Raw genomic sequence first — 15,258 nt, forward strand, 5'->3', positions numbered from 1 at the left:
CCCTCTCTGAGGGGTGAAGAGTTTCACCCCCCAGGCTGAGAGATGGAATATCTGGTCTGTTCTTGGGGGGCAACATCAATAGCCACTCGGTTTTGTCTGGATTGAGTGCCAGCTTGTTAACTCCCATCCAGACCCTGACAGCCTCCAGGCACTGGCACATCACTTCTACCGCTTCGCTGAGTTGGCACGGGGCAGACAGATAAAACGGTATCATCCGTGTATTGGTGATATTTGATCCTGTGCCGACGAATGATCTCACCCAGCGGCTTCATATAGATGTTAAATAGGAGGGGGGACAGGACCGAGCCCTGAGGCACCCCATACTTTAGGGGCCTAGGGGTTGACCTCTGTCCTCCAACCAACACCGACTGCGACCTATCCGAGAGGTAAGAGGAGAACCACCGTAACACAGTGCCTCCCACTCCCACCTCTCCTAATCGTCGCAGAAGGATACCATGGTCGATGGTATTGAAGGCTGCTGAGAGGTCAAGGAGCACCAGGATGGAGGAATGTCTTCTATCCCTGGCCCGCCAGAAATCATTGGTCAGCGCGACCAAAGCAGTTTCGGTGGAGTAACCAGGCCTGAAACCCGACTGAAAGGGATATAACAGAACTACTTCAAAAGTTACATACATTATGTCTAATTACACTGGTTGCAATTCAAGTTGGATGTTGCCCTTCAAATTAAGCAGGGCACAGAATATGGCAACTATGGACCCCCTTTTTCTAATTATATCTGCCTTGCCTATGAGATCTGGAAGAATACACTTCTTGTGTGGACCTTCTCTTAGGAAATACCATGAGTCAGGATTGAAGAATAGGCCTTTCCAGATGTTTTATTCCATGTATGGAACAACATTGCTGGGAGATTTTATGTCCCAACTCTTTTGGAATTCAGGAAAGCCATGAATTCTTGGCTGTTCCCATAGACCTTAGATATTGGGATGCTGTTTCCTCTTGTAATACTATCTGATTAATATAAGAAATGGTTCTTGGGATATATGTTTTAGAATTTTTCATGTCTGTTGCTGCAGTTTAAAATTATTCTAGCCATAATGATAAACATCAAGTGTGGATCATGGTGGGAGTAGAAACAGTAAAGGTTAGTCCTCAACAAATAAATATTAAAAAGTGTCTTTTGAACTTTTAAAAGCAATGGCAGACAGACCCAAAGTACCCACACTCCAGAAGCACTAATGGGAAAAAAGATCTTCCCAGAAACAGATTAGTCGAAAACTGACTTAGTGAACAGTAGAAAAGAGAAGGATTGAGGTTACGGCATTAACAGATCAATGCAGAGACATACCCTCCCCATCTTTCTTCTCTTTGAAAAGCATGGGGGGGGTTTACTTTTGACTTAGTTGGTGGGATAAAGCCCTGCTTCAAATTAACGTCAATATACTTCCTTAATTCCACAATCCTTTTAGTAGTCATGGAATACATTTTTGGCTTTGGTAGGCATGAATTCTAGTGCACAATTGGTGGTCAATGAGGGGAAGATAGTTGCAATCTTCCTCACTGAAAACCCCTGTGAGATCTCAATATTCTTTTGCTATTTGCTGGATTCCTGGGGGTTTAGTGTCTGCTGGAGGGTCTGCAGGGTCTGGGTGGTCAGCTTTGATGGGTTTGATAATACCCGGATGGCCTTCTGGCTTAAGGAGGAACATCCACCCAAAGCCTATGATCGATTTTCGAACACCTTCCTCCCACTTTATGGTCGGTGCCCACTTGTCCAGCCATTCAAGCCCCAAGATAATTGCTCATGCTTTCTTTAACCACCATGAATCTGAGAAGTTCATAGTGGCACCCTATCTGCAACTTCACCAAGTTGGTGATTAGCTTGGCAGTCATCTTTGAATCATCTTTGGAAGGGGGAGCTCCCCCCCCTATGAGCATTCCAAGATCCACCCACTTCTTTGTGAAGGGGGAGGGAACCGCCATCCCTGATGCTGATTTCTTTCCAGCGTGGGTGGGGTGAGGAAGAGGGCAGCTCAGCTGCTCACGAGTCTTCTGGTTCTCTCTGTTGGGACATTGTGGCTGGGACTGGAACCGGTTGGGAGTTCAGACCCTGGGGTTTCCACAGGCCACTTATGTGAAAATGTGCCATCTGCTGAGGAGGGGCAGGCGTCCATTGGTATTGCATCCACCCATGGCCCGGAAAGACAGCCCATCCTGGTGGGACTTGATTCGCAGGCTGCAGCCCGAACATTGGTGGCAGGCTAGGGGGAGAATTCTCCCCGCCCCATCTGCTCCTGGCTGAATTGATTTCCCCATTCCGTTTGAGGGGCAATCTCCACAGCTACCATATATTTGCCTTTGGTATTCATGTAGGAATGTAGACAACCAGACACTGCAAAAAACCAGCATGCTGAATGTGATAGATTTGGTTTCCTGGAATGTGTCTGGTAAATTCCTAGCTAGGAAAGCTGCAATAAAACTGACTATAGCCAGGAAACCCATAAAAGAGAAAACACTATAAAACACAACACCTGACCCTTCATTGCATTCCACAATGATTTCAGAAATGAAGGAATGCTTATCCACGTCTGGGAAAGGGGGTGAGGTTGCTAACCACCCAGTACAAATAAAAAAATGAATCAAGGAACAGGAGAGAGCAATAGAAAGGGCTAGACTTTTCCCAACCCATGTCCTCATCCTTGATCCTGGCTTGGTGGCCATGAACACAAACACCACAGTGTTGGTTTTGGCCAACATACAAGAAACAGCTACAGTGAAGATGATCCCAAAAGAAGTCTGTCGAATGAGACACGTCACCTTCATGGGTCAACCGATGAAAAGTAGAGAGCAAAGGAAGGAGAGGAGAAGGGAGAGGAGGAGAGTATAGAAGAAGCTGCGGTTGTTGGCTTTGATGATCGGAGTATTCATCAAGTATTTCCATACTCTGTTCTATACTTGTGTTTGTTTTCTTCTGTGCATATGAACTCTCATCCCCCCATTTGTTCTTCACATCTTTCAAAGGTTCATAGCAGTGCAGCAGTGTCTATTGAGATATGATAAACATGCTTCTTTCTGGTATTCCTCAAAGCACCATTGCAAATGATGGTACTGATTAGTAATTAAGGATAGTTATGATCCCTTCTGCTCCAAATCTTAAGGGAACTCTAGCAAACACGGTAAAATCTATGGCCTCGGATAAGACAATGCATTCTATTAATATCTGCCTGGCTATACAGATATGGCTGTAGGGAGAAAAATGATTTGTTTTTCATTAGAAGACCTTCAAAGTCCCTTCCAGCTCTCTTTATCTCTTAACTTCAGATAAAATCCATTATCTTAAAAGTTAGATATAGTTAGTCATCCTCAGTTTGGTGGTAACGAAGAGCTACTGTTCGATGTCTACAATGATCACATATTACAATGAATTGGTTATATTCAGAACATTAGTTTACTTTTTTTCCAAACTATGATGAGCATTTCCCCTCCCGGCACCTGTAAACTTAGTAGTCCTCTGCCAATTGTTCATAAATATTATCAGTCTGGAGATTTAATTATTGCTGCTATTATTTATCAGGTTTTCTTTCTTACAAATGAAATCATTTTTAAAAGCCCTCCTTCTTCTGAAGTCCTTGATCAGTACCTGTAAGTATCCAACTACTCTTCCTCCTCCTCAAACCACAACTTCATCTTCCCCCACATTGCCACCAAAAAGCTGCATTTTCTTTTCCTTTTATCCTTAAAGGTATTGGTTGCTAGTCAGTTGGAATGACCTGTTCCAATGACCGTATTTAGTCCTTTTTTAAAATTCTAGACCTATCCTAATACTGATGTTAAGATTGAGATGAATATTATTATTTTGAACATAAAATATATGAATTTCAATCTCTCCAGGAAAGTTCCTTCATTCAACAAAATCCCTTGTTAAAAATTTAAAAAAGGTTGTCTAATCTAAATGTTGCAGAAACTCTCTGGTTAATCTTGAGCTTTTTTCTCATTCATTTCACATAGATATCAAACAGGAAACCCTCTAGTGCATATTTTAGGCTATCATAGACAAAGGGTGTGAAAAGAGAATTGGCTTCCTTTTCTCAGAAAATACAGATAAGACAGAGATAATATTGAAATCAGATAAGTAATGTAGAAAATTGATGGCAAAAATATTTTGTCTGATGATGGACATGTATTTATTCCCAGCAAGTTTAAATTCAGTTACTGGTGATTGATCCACTGCCTCCTCTGGCAGTTGGTTATGATTCCACTACTATAAAATTAATTTTGAACTTTCCTCCTGTCACTGTGAGATTATGGGGGTCATGTACTTATGTTTTAAGTAATATTGAGAATACTGCCTTCTAGAACCTTATTCACACTCTTCAATATATTTAAGGGTTTCTGTCAGCCTTTCCTTCTGTCCTCTTGGTTGAATATATTCACATCCTCTAGTATTTCCTGATGTTTTGTCTCTCAGCTCTTGCACCATTTTTGTTGCCCATCTCTGGACTCACTCAATCTAATGAATATATTTTCTTAAGAGAGGTCTCCAGAAGTGAACAAAGTATTTCAAATATAGTCTGACTAAATGCTACATTAGCTCAATGTTAAGTAGCCACAACTAGGTCCTACTTGATACAATCTAGGTCTATTTGTTAGTGACTAAATTGCAGGTGTCCAGAACAAACAATAAGCACTAATTTATTATATCTTTATGTATGTATACTTTATAAATTAAGCATATGTATCAATTAAAACAGCTGTCCAATTCTGAAAGAGAAATATATTGTCATCGTTTCCAACTCTCACTAAAGGTTCGTCACTCATAATTACCAGCACACTTTGGCTCTGGCATTTGCTGTAAAGGAGATCAATGAACTGTCTGGGATCTTACCCAACATTAGCCTTGGCTTCCATATTGCTACTGACTATACTGTGGAAAGTACAACTTATCATTTAGCAATGGAATTTATATCTACAAAGGATAAATTTATACCCAACTACAAATGCAATAACCAGACCAACACAGTAGTCATCATTGGAGGAGCCCGTAGTAACACCTGTCACAATATGGCAATCTCTCTGTGCAACTACAAATTTCCCCAGGTGAGAAAAAAATGGATCAATATGAGAAGTTCACCAGCTATTTATTACATTGAAAAGTTGGATAATTGAAAATAAATATTTGAGGCAAGATCATGATTAAGTTATAAGACATGAAGAATAGCTTGTCTCTTTTTGCTTCTTGTGCAACATTGCAGATGTCATGTAAAAACTAATTTTTAAGCATCCCATTTTGGTATCCCACTCAAACCAGATATTGGATTAAATAAACACAGATATTTTGCTTTTATTTTTATTATATTTTGGAAGAATCTTTTTATTCCTATGTTCATCTGAATTTTTCCATTTAGATCTCCTATGGATCCACTCCATTGGTAAATACTGAAACAGCAACATTTGTCAAATGGATGTTCCCAGATGAAACCCATCAATTTAAAGTATTACTGCACTTGTTGTTGTATTTTGGATGGACCTGGGTTGGGTTAGTTTCTATGTATGAAAAAGATAGGGACAGGTTCATTCAAAAGAGACTTTCCATGTTTTCAGAGAGAGGAATCTGCTTTAACTTTATAGAATGTCTTCCCCCGATGATATATGGTAATGCAGCTGCTGGGTGGATCGAAGACACAGGTAAAATATTCAAGGTGATCATGGAAAGTACCGCCATTGCAGTTATCTTAAGTGCTGAAATTATAGGTTTGGTACCTTTGAGACTAATGATGAATTTTTTCAATGCTGATAATATTCCAAAAGAAAGACAGGCCAAGGTTTGGATCATGACAGCCCAGGTGGAATTCACATCCATTCTGATGCAAAGACAGTTCCACATTGATTTTCTTCATGGTGCTCTTTCCTTTGCAATTCACACAAAGGAACTGACTGGATTCCAACAATTTATGCAGAAGAGAAGCCCAAATTTTGACAAAGAAGATGGTTTCATTAGGGATTTCTGGAAAGATGCATTTGAATGTTCCTTCTCCAGTGATATTACAGATTATAATGCTGAAAGGATCTGCACTGGAGAAGAGAAGCTGGAGACTCTTCCTAATTCTGTCTTTGACACCACCATGAATGGACATAGTTACAGTCTCTACAATGCAGTCTATGCTGTGGCACATGCTCTGAAGGCCATGCGCTCTGCCAAACTCAAAAGGGGACAAAAAATGAATCAGAGGAGATGGAAGCTCATCCTCCAATCAATTTGGCAGGTAATTTTTGTAATGAGAAATTTGGTGAAAATCAAGAATAACAACAGGAAATTGGGTTTTTGTTTGTTTTAACTATTATAATGCTTTGATACTTAGATAGTAGTTTTGAAATCTGTATGGAAGTACTTGATATTTCCATATGAAAGAAAATAAAAAATAAATATAAATATAATGTTATCTGTAAAAACACTTAGAAATATGTAACATGTCAACTTTATTTAATGTCTAAATTGGCACAGGCAGGATCTTATTCAGTCCATTATGTTTGAAAACTTTTAATGCAGAAACTTGAAAACTACTCTGGTTTTGAATACCATTTTTATTCCCCAACAGCTGACTTTTGGAGTTAGTAAGATTCAAAGGTCGCAAAGGTGCTTTTTCAAAATTCCTTTCAAAAGGAATCTCCTTAGACATTGATTTGAAGAGAATTATAATAATGGGAAAATAATAAGAATCTTGTGAAAATAGGAATAGTATTACTTAAAGTTAAAGGTAAAACTGAAAGTTTACTTTATTGTCATTGCACCTTGTACAACAAAATTAAATGCCATCTTCGGTGTACATCATATATAAGAAAACTATTAAAACTAAAACTAAAATACACATCCTTCACATTCTACACAGTTGAATTGGAAACCCCTGATATTGTTTTAATATTGCACTATACAGTAGAATTCAGTATAGTTACTGATCTGGGATAGAAGCTATTTTTCAGCCTATTTCTCCTTGTTTTTATTGTCCTGTACCATCTGGCCGATGGCAATAGTTGAAAAAAAGGGTGCCCAAGGTGAGATGGATCCTTAAAAACTGTTTGAACTTTTTTAAAGGAATGGGAGCTATAAATCTTTTCCAAAGAGGGAGTGGGCAATCAATGATCCTCTGGGCAACGATGTTAACCCTCTGGAGCTCTGTCCTATCTGCCACTGTGTAATTGGCAAACTACACACAGGTGCAGTAAATAAAGATATTCCCTACAATGCAGCAACAGAAGGTCACCAGTAATTTTTAATTCAGTTGCTCTTTCCTGAGAAGTCTCAGGTAGTATAATTTCTGCTTGGTCCTTTTGACCAATGCTGCAATGTGAACACCCCAGATCAGGTCTTCTTTTATGATAACACCCAAAAACTTAAAACTGGCCACTTGCTCCACTTGGTCTCCATTGATAATCAAGGGCTGGATGTCAGATCTATTCCTTCTGTAGTCCACTATAAGCTCCTTGGTTTTATTGGTGTTAAGGACCAAATTATTGCCTGCACACCATGAAAGCAACCGGTCCACCACATCTCGATAGGCAGACTCATCCCACTACTGTATAATCTGCAGATTTAATAATAGTATTGCTTGCATGAGTGGGAATGCAGTCATGCACATAAAAACTATAGAGTAAGTAAGGTGACCAGATTTTCAGATTGGTAAAGAGGGATACGATTGACCGGGGGGGGGGGGGGGAACTTGATTAAAAATTTTATATTTTGTCAAAAGGTCATAAAAGGTAATTACATGACCCCAGGACACTGAAACCATCATAAATACGAATCTGTTTTCAGACATCAAAATTTTGATCATGTGACCATGAGGATGCTGCAACAGTCGCTTAGTGTGAAAAATGGTCATCAGTCACTTTTGTCAATGGTTTATTTCAATTTATTTTGAATAGAATCTTTTTTAAATAGTCTAAGACAATTTAAAAAAGAATCCACACAGAATAAATTAAAATAAAACATTTCAAACTATTCCACACAGAATTAATTGAAGTAAAACTATTTTTAAAAATTCTATGCACAATACATTTCAAAGTATTGTGCATAGAATTCTTAAAAATGTAAGTCACAGTCATATATCCACAAGATTCTGCAAATGGCTATAAATGTGGGTCAGTTATGGAGTGACTGCAGGGGAGACATGAGGCATCAGAACTTCGAACCAGATTGTACCTTTTGAGAGGGAGGGAGGAGTCTGTCATAACTTTTAACAGTCACTCAGTTACCAGGCATAAGTCGAGGTCTACCTAAGCAATCCTGCCTTCCAAATGCCAGGTAGCTCCATCAACAATCCTTTTCATCTTTTTGTAAGAAAAATATGATGGAAAAAGAAACAATAACTATTGTACATTTATTCCGAGGTGGCGCAGTGGTTAGGGTGCAGTACTGCAGGCCACTTCAGCTGACTGTTATCTGCAGTTCAGCGGTTCTAATCTCACCAGCTCAAGGTTGACTCAGCCTTCCATCCTTCCGAGGTGGGTGAAATGAGGACCCAGACTGTGGGGGCGATATGCTGACTCTGTAAACCGCTTAGAGAGGGCTGAAAGCCCTATGAAGTGGTATATAAGTCTAACTGCTATTGCTATTGCTATTCCAGGACATACACAAAGTCATAGGAATGGATCATGAATGAGAGCACATTTCCACCAATTAATCCAGAAAATAAAGCAGGAAGGATCCCACTATCCCACCACCTCCTCTTTCTCCCTCTCATTCTCTTTTGGGAGGGGGAAGGAGGAGAAAGGACAAAAAGGAGAAAGAGGGAGAAAGAGGAGGTGGTGGGATAGTGGGATCCTTGCTTCACCAAGCTCAGAAAGCAGGAAGGATCCCACTATCCCACCACCTCTTCTTTCTCCCTCTCATTCTCTTTTGGGGGGGAAGGAGGAGAAAGGACAAAAAGGAGAAAGAGACACAAATGGCTGCAGGAAGAGCGGTGCTCAAGAGAAGCTGGCAAAAAAAAAACCTTCTGATGGCTGAGCCGCTTGGCCCGGGACCGAGCCTCCTCCTCGCCGCGCTGCTGCCGCCGGAAAGCTGTCGCTCTCCCTGCAGAAAAACGTCACATGTTGGCACGCGCAGTAGGGGATGGAGACTTGCCCCTCGTCGGGCCTGTGAGCGAGCTGAGTGGAGAGAGGGAAACCACTGCCTTCTAAAGGCCACATTGGAAACGACACTTCAGAAAAATAAAAACTTTTTTTTTAATGGCGTCCTTTTTAAAATTGTTTTTCTTTCTTTTGGAAAATCGGGACTTTTTAAAAACTTGCCGGGAAATGGGACAAATTGTTATAAAGCGTGATTGTCACGCTGAAATCGGGACGTCTGGTCACCTTAAGAGTAAGGGACTCAACAGCCCTGTCGTGTACCAGAATAAGGACAGAGGAGGTATGTTACCTAATCTGACCCTCTGAGACCTACCAGACAGGAAATCAGTAATCCAAATGCAGATTTAATTAAGTATAGGCACTAGTCTATGTGGAAGGATTGTGCTAAATGCAGAATTAAAATCTACAAAAAGCATCCTCACCTTGCCAGCCCTCCCTCCCCTGTTGTTGTTCCAAATGTCAGAACAGGGTGAAAAGTGATGGCTATAGCATCCTCTGCAGATCTATTTGTTCCGTATGCAAACTGGTATTGATCAAATGTATACGGAAATCCAGAAGTGATGTGCAACAGACCAGATTCTTAAAGCACTTTATGATGATAGAAGTGAGTGGCACTAGTCTGTAATCATTAAGGGAAATTCTATGTCAGTGGAACAATGGTGGAAGCCTTCAAGGAAGGTGGAATGATGGAAAGCGATAAAGACTAATTGAAGATCCTGGTAAAGACTCCAGCCAACTGATCAGCACAGTCTCCAAGCACTAGGCCAGGGATACAGTCAGGACTGGCAGCCTTACTGGGGTCCACAGCCCTCAAAATGCTCATCTCCTACTGTTCCTCCCCAATGAGGTGGGGACTACAAGGGTATGGTAGCTGAATTTTATCTGTCTCTGATGTCTCTACATCAAGCAAATAAATGATTCAGCTCCTCTGCCAACGAAGCATCCCCATCAATAATAAGCAAATTCATCCCCCTCAAAGGAATAGCAAATTTGTCAATGAATCACATGTACAAAAATTTAAATTTAATTTGGGTTCCCCCCCCCAAAAAAAAAGGTAACATCTGAAACAGTTGAAACTTACAGTACCCATGTATGGCATTAAAAGCCAACTTGTCCTAGATGTCTCTGTCTCACTGAGTTATATCTTTCTTATACTTTATGCCACAAAACTTAAGTCACAATTTCTAAAATAGTCAAAGCAAAGTGATTTCTCACATCCATCCCTTTCTTGATTTTCTGCTCCAATGCTCATCTGATAATTTTTCATCTGACAATAGAAAATGCATTGAATAAAAGCATATTTCTTTTCCAAGTTGAAATTGTGTAGACTGAGGTGTAGACTGAGCTTATGTAGCATTAAGCCTAGGCCAAATTGAAAGAAACAAATTGAAATCTTCAAACCCACTTCTAACATTCCTGATACCTTTCCTGGTTTTCTCTATCTTTTTTTTTGTCCACGTCCTTTAGCTCCACCATTTTTTGCAACAAGTCTCCTTTAACAACAGTGCTGGAGAACAGGTTTCTTTTAGCCCCAACGGGGAATTAGAAACTGGATTTGATATTTTCAGTTGGGCCACATTTCCAAACAAGTCCTTTCTGAAAGTCCAAATTGGAAAGACCGACCCCCTGGCTCCCCCAGAAAAGCTATTCACCATTTCTGACAAGGAAGCTGTTTGGCCTCTCATATTTAACCAGGTATGCCTTTTCAAAGACCATAGTAGATTTGATTTGACACACACACACACACACACACACACACAGAGAGAGAGAGAGAGAGAGAGAGAGAGAGAGAGAGAGAGAGAGAGAGAGAGAGAGAGAGAAAGGGAGCTCAAGAAAGGCATACTCAGAGGGATACAGAGTTAAATATTTTCCAACATTGTTCCAAATTGCTCTTTAGAATACAATTATTAGGAATGATCAATTGATTCATGTAATATGTATGAAATGGGAAGCAATTGAAGATTCAGTCCTGAATTTACACCTGGAAAATGCAACAGCAATGTTTGGATTATAGGTATAGGATGAATGTATATGTATAATTGATGAAAAGAACAATCCACCCAAAATAATTTATTTCTGTGGAATTCTGATTTATTTACGGACAGGCATTACCTCTTTCCATCTGTAACAAGAAGTGTCCTCTCGGCCATAGCAAGATAAAAATAGAAGGAAAATTATCCTGTTGCTATGACTGTAAAATATGTCCAGAAGGGAAGATAGCTGACAAATTGGGTAAGCAAATGATTATATTAAATATATTAATGATATAATAAATACAAATTGGGGCTTATTTTTAATAAATAAATATTTTAATAAATATTATGGGATTGAAAATCTTGAGCTTCACATCATATTAATGTGAAGTAATGAACATTTGAATTATTTTCATACTTCATAATTTTGCATTGGTAATTTTTTGCATAGTTTTAACTTGCTTTTACTTCCTATTCTATCCATATGATTGATTGATCTAGAGGTGGGCTTTGGGGGGTTTGCATGGGTTCATGCAATCCTCTAGCTAGGATTCTGCCCAGTTCAGCGAACTCCCAAATGCCACCCCTGGCCATGGCCACCCTGCCCCTCCCTCCCAGGAGTCTCCACGTAGTCCATTCATCATGCCAGGTAAGTGCAGGGCCCACAGGGAGGCTCAGGCAGGGGGAAAAATGGGCCTTCCGGAGGTTCCAGAAGTCCAGAAATGTGCCTGTTTCCAGCCTCCAGGGGGCCTCTGGAGCCCAGGGGAAGCAGTTTTTGCCCTCCCCGGGCTCAAGAAAAGCCCCCAGAGCTTGGGGAGGGTAACACATACACACACACCCTGTGTGCTGCAGGAGGCTGACAAGGCTATGCCCACCATGGAAAACCTACCCAGCAATGGAGCAGTGAACCTGTTGCTGAAATTTTTGAAGCCCACCCTTGTATTGATTGATTGATTCTGAAGTGTATATGGCTTCTTATCATATATAATGCCCCAAGTGGCTTACCAGAGTCTTTAGAAACACAAATGATTATAATAATAATAATAAAAACCACCCTTGCCCCAAGTTAATAGACAAATTGGGCTCCTGAGTCAATCTCCATTCCAGCCTAATTCTTTAAGGGAACAATAAGAGTTTCAAAGCCTGCTGCAAGGATAAAAGGATAGAGAACATTCATAATCCAGATGGAAGAGGGTTAGAAAAGGTTGGATGCTATAGACCAGATACAACTCTAAACTCCCTGATGTCAACATTTAACACAAATGACCTGGAACATCCCTATATAGCAGACTTATCGAGAAAGACAGATACCATTGAGAAAATGTGATCGCCACTACTATTTGGTCCAGTGATATCTAGGGATTGAATGGTGATAACCAAAAACTTGAATTGCATAGAGTAAGCAACTTGGAGCCAGTCACAGAAAATCAGATGGTCAAGATCTTGTGTGATTTCTGTATACAAACCGACAAAATACTGGTGCATAATACACCAGACATCACACTGGTTGAGAAAAATAAGGTCACAATCATAGACATCGCAATACCAGGTGATAGCAGGGTCGCCGAGAAGGAACATGAAAAAAATTGCAAAATTTCAGGACTTAAAAATTGAAATTCAATTACTATGGCACAAACCAGCAGTGGTAATTCCAGTGGTAATTGGCACACTGGGTGCTATTCCAAAAGCACTGGAATTACATTTAAAACAGTTAAAAATTGACAAATCACCATCAATCAAATGCAAATGCATTTGCACCCAACTGCTTGGATCTGCACGCATATTATGAAAATACGTTACGACGTCCTAGGCCCCTGGGTGGGGCCCGACTAGTAACCAATGCCAAATCCGGCGAAACAACTGGCCGCTGTGATACAATTGTATAATAATAATAATAATAAAAACCACCCTTGCCTCCAGTTAATAGACAAATTGGGCTCCTGACTCAATCTCCATTCTAGGCTAATTCTTTAAGGGAACAATAAGGGTTTCAAAGCCTGCTGCAAAGATAAAACGGTAGGGAACATTCATAATCCAGATGGAAGAGGGTTGGAAAAGGCTGGATGCTATAGACCAGATAGAACTCTAAACTCCCTGATGTCAACATTTAACACAAATGATCTGGAACATCCCTATTTAGCAGACTTATTGAGAAAGACAGATACCATTGAGAAAATGTGATCTCCACTATTGTTTGGTCTAGTGACATCCAGGGATTGAATGGTGATAACCAAAAACTTGAATTGGCTAGAGTAAGCAACTTGGAGCGAGTATAGCTCATGTAGAAATAATAAAGCTAGGTGAAATAATTGCAGGTCCATAGCATTGCAGACCAGTTATGCTTTTTGAAATGGTCTTCGAGGGCAGCAACATATAAAAGGCATTCCAGTTATCAAACTGGGATCTTATTAAGTCTGTACTGTAAAATTGGAGCACACTGAAAATGAAATGAAGATTCTTCAAAACAATAATGCTTCTATGAATGGTTTCTTTTTCAGATTTAGATGACTGTTTCCCATGTCCAGAGGATCAATATCCAAACAAGGGTCAAAAAAACTGCCTTCAAAAAGCTATAACGTATTTAACTTTCCAAGAGCCATTGGGGATTTCTTTGGCAGTGATTGCAGTCTCCTTTTCTGTCATCTCAGCTGTGGTGCTTGGGATATTCATGAAGTATCAGGACACACCTATTGTTAAAGCCAATAATAGGAACCTCACTTATAGCCTTCTTGCTGCTCTCCTGCTCTCTTTCCTTTGCAGTTTGCTCTTCATTGGGCAACCTGACCAAGTGAAATGTCTCTTGAGACAAACCGCTTTTGGCATCATCTTCTCTGTAGCCCTTTCTTGTATATTGGGAAAAACAATCATAGTGGTCCTTGCTTTCATGGCTACCAAGCCGGGATCTAAAATGAAAAAATGGGTGGGAAATAGATTGGCTATCTCTATTGTCCTATCTTGCTCCCTGACACAATTCTGCATTTGTGTGGTGTGGCTCACAATTTCTGCTCCCTTCCCAGATTCTGACATGCATTCCCTGGCTAAAGAAATTGTTTTTCAATGTAACGAAGGCTCAACCACTATGTTTTATACAGTGCTTGCCTTTCTGGGGTTCTTGACTGCTGTCAGTTTCATTGTAGCCTTCCTAGCCAGGAATTTGCCTGACAGCTTTAATGAAGCCAAATTTATCACTTTCAGCATGTTGGTCTTTTGCAGTGTCTGGGTGTCATTTGTTCCCACCTATTTGAGTGCCAAGGGAAAATACATGGTGGCTGTTGAGATCTTCTCCATTTTGGCTTCAGCAGCTGGATTACTGGGGTGCATATTTTCCCCCAAATGCTATATCATTATTCTGAGACCTAATCTGAATAAGAAGGAGCAACTAATGAAAAAATGAAACTGATTTTAACACCATACTCTTTGAATGTAATGACATTGGATACTTTCAGCATATAGTCATCCCCTCCGTAATTTGAGGATCTGCCTTCTTCCTTCCATCACCATCAATAGGACATATAAAGCAATCGTTCTCTGAAGTTCATTTCAGAACCTAGAAATTTTTCCTTAATCTTTTCCTTGAAATGTTAGATAATGATAGCCCTAATCAGTATAGTAGGCAAAAGCTAATAAAGAAGAAGATATGGTTTTGATCAGCATAATATTTTTAAAAAGTCCAGATTCCAGAAAGAAATACAGAGAATGGCCACAAAGATGACTAGGGGACTGACGGCTAAAACAAGGCAATGAAGTCTCGCTCAGGCAGCCAGTTAACTCCATGGGTACGAATCTCTTTAGATCAAGTTTATTATCAGGCACTCTTAATAGCAAAACTTACAGTTCTGTGTTAAGATACTTCTGACTTCTTTAACCTGGTTCCATCACGTGGTGTAAAAAGACATTAATAGTCTCTAACCAATGCTGTGATGCAAGGCTGCTGTCTGGTAGAGAAAGAGAGTGACCAGTAATAAATCACTTTTCCTGGGCAGAGTACCCTGCTGCCCAATCAGGGAACACAGATGTGGTCACATGTTATGGAACTACATTTCCCACAAGGCAGTTCTGCCTACATTTCCCATGAGGTAGTTTCTTCAAGGAGACAGTTCTTAATTCCTACATTTATTCCTCAAAAATATTTTAGTGATACAATGTGCATTATGGTAAACATGAATGAGTTTAAATCCTGTATTCTATGAGCTTGGCAAAAACT

The 15,258-nt window shown here is 40.0% G+C and overlaps 1 protein-coding gene across 1 annotated transcript; it reads left to right on the plus strand.

Moving 5' to 3' along the window:
• Window positions 1-5,600: 5,600 nt before the first annotated feature.
• Window positions 5,601-14,448, plus strand: LOC116521821 (vomeronasal type-2 receptor 26-like). Its single transcript, XM_032236470.1, has 4 exons — window positions 5,601-6,221; window positions 10,549-10,776; window positions 11,187-11,313; window positions 13,553-14,448. The coding sequence occupies exons 1-4, from the start codon at window positions 5,601-5,603 to the stop codon at window positions 14,446-14,448; spliced, it is 1,872 nt and encodes a 623-aa protein (XP_032092361.1).
• Window positions 14,449-15,258: the final 810 nt, after the last annotated feature.

Source organism: Thamnophis elegans, chromosome Z (genome assembly GCF_009769535.1).
Source record: "Thamnophis elegans isolate rThaEle1 chromosome Z, rThaEle1.pri, whole genome shotgun sequence".
NCBI lineage: Eukaryota > Metazoa > Chordata > Lepidosauria > Squamata > Colubridae > Thamnophis > Thamnophis elegans.

Excerpts from the sequence above, each read along its gene's own strand:
- LOC116521821 (XM_032236470.1), top strand. The coding sequence starts at position 5,601 with ATGATATATGGTAATGCAGCTGCTGGGTGGATCGAAGACACAGGTAAA. Across the intron at positions 10,777-11,186 it reads GGCCTCTCATATTTAACCAG|GCATTACCTCTTTCCATCTG; the intron begins GTATGCCTTTTC and ends ATTTACGGACAG. Across the intron at positions 11,314-13,552 it reads GAAGATAGCTGACAAATTGG|ATTTAGATGACTGTTTCCCA; the intron begins GTAAGCAAATGA and ends TTTCTTTTTCAG.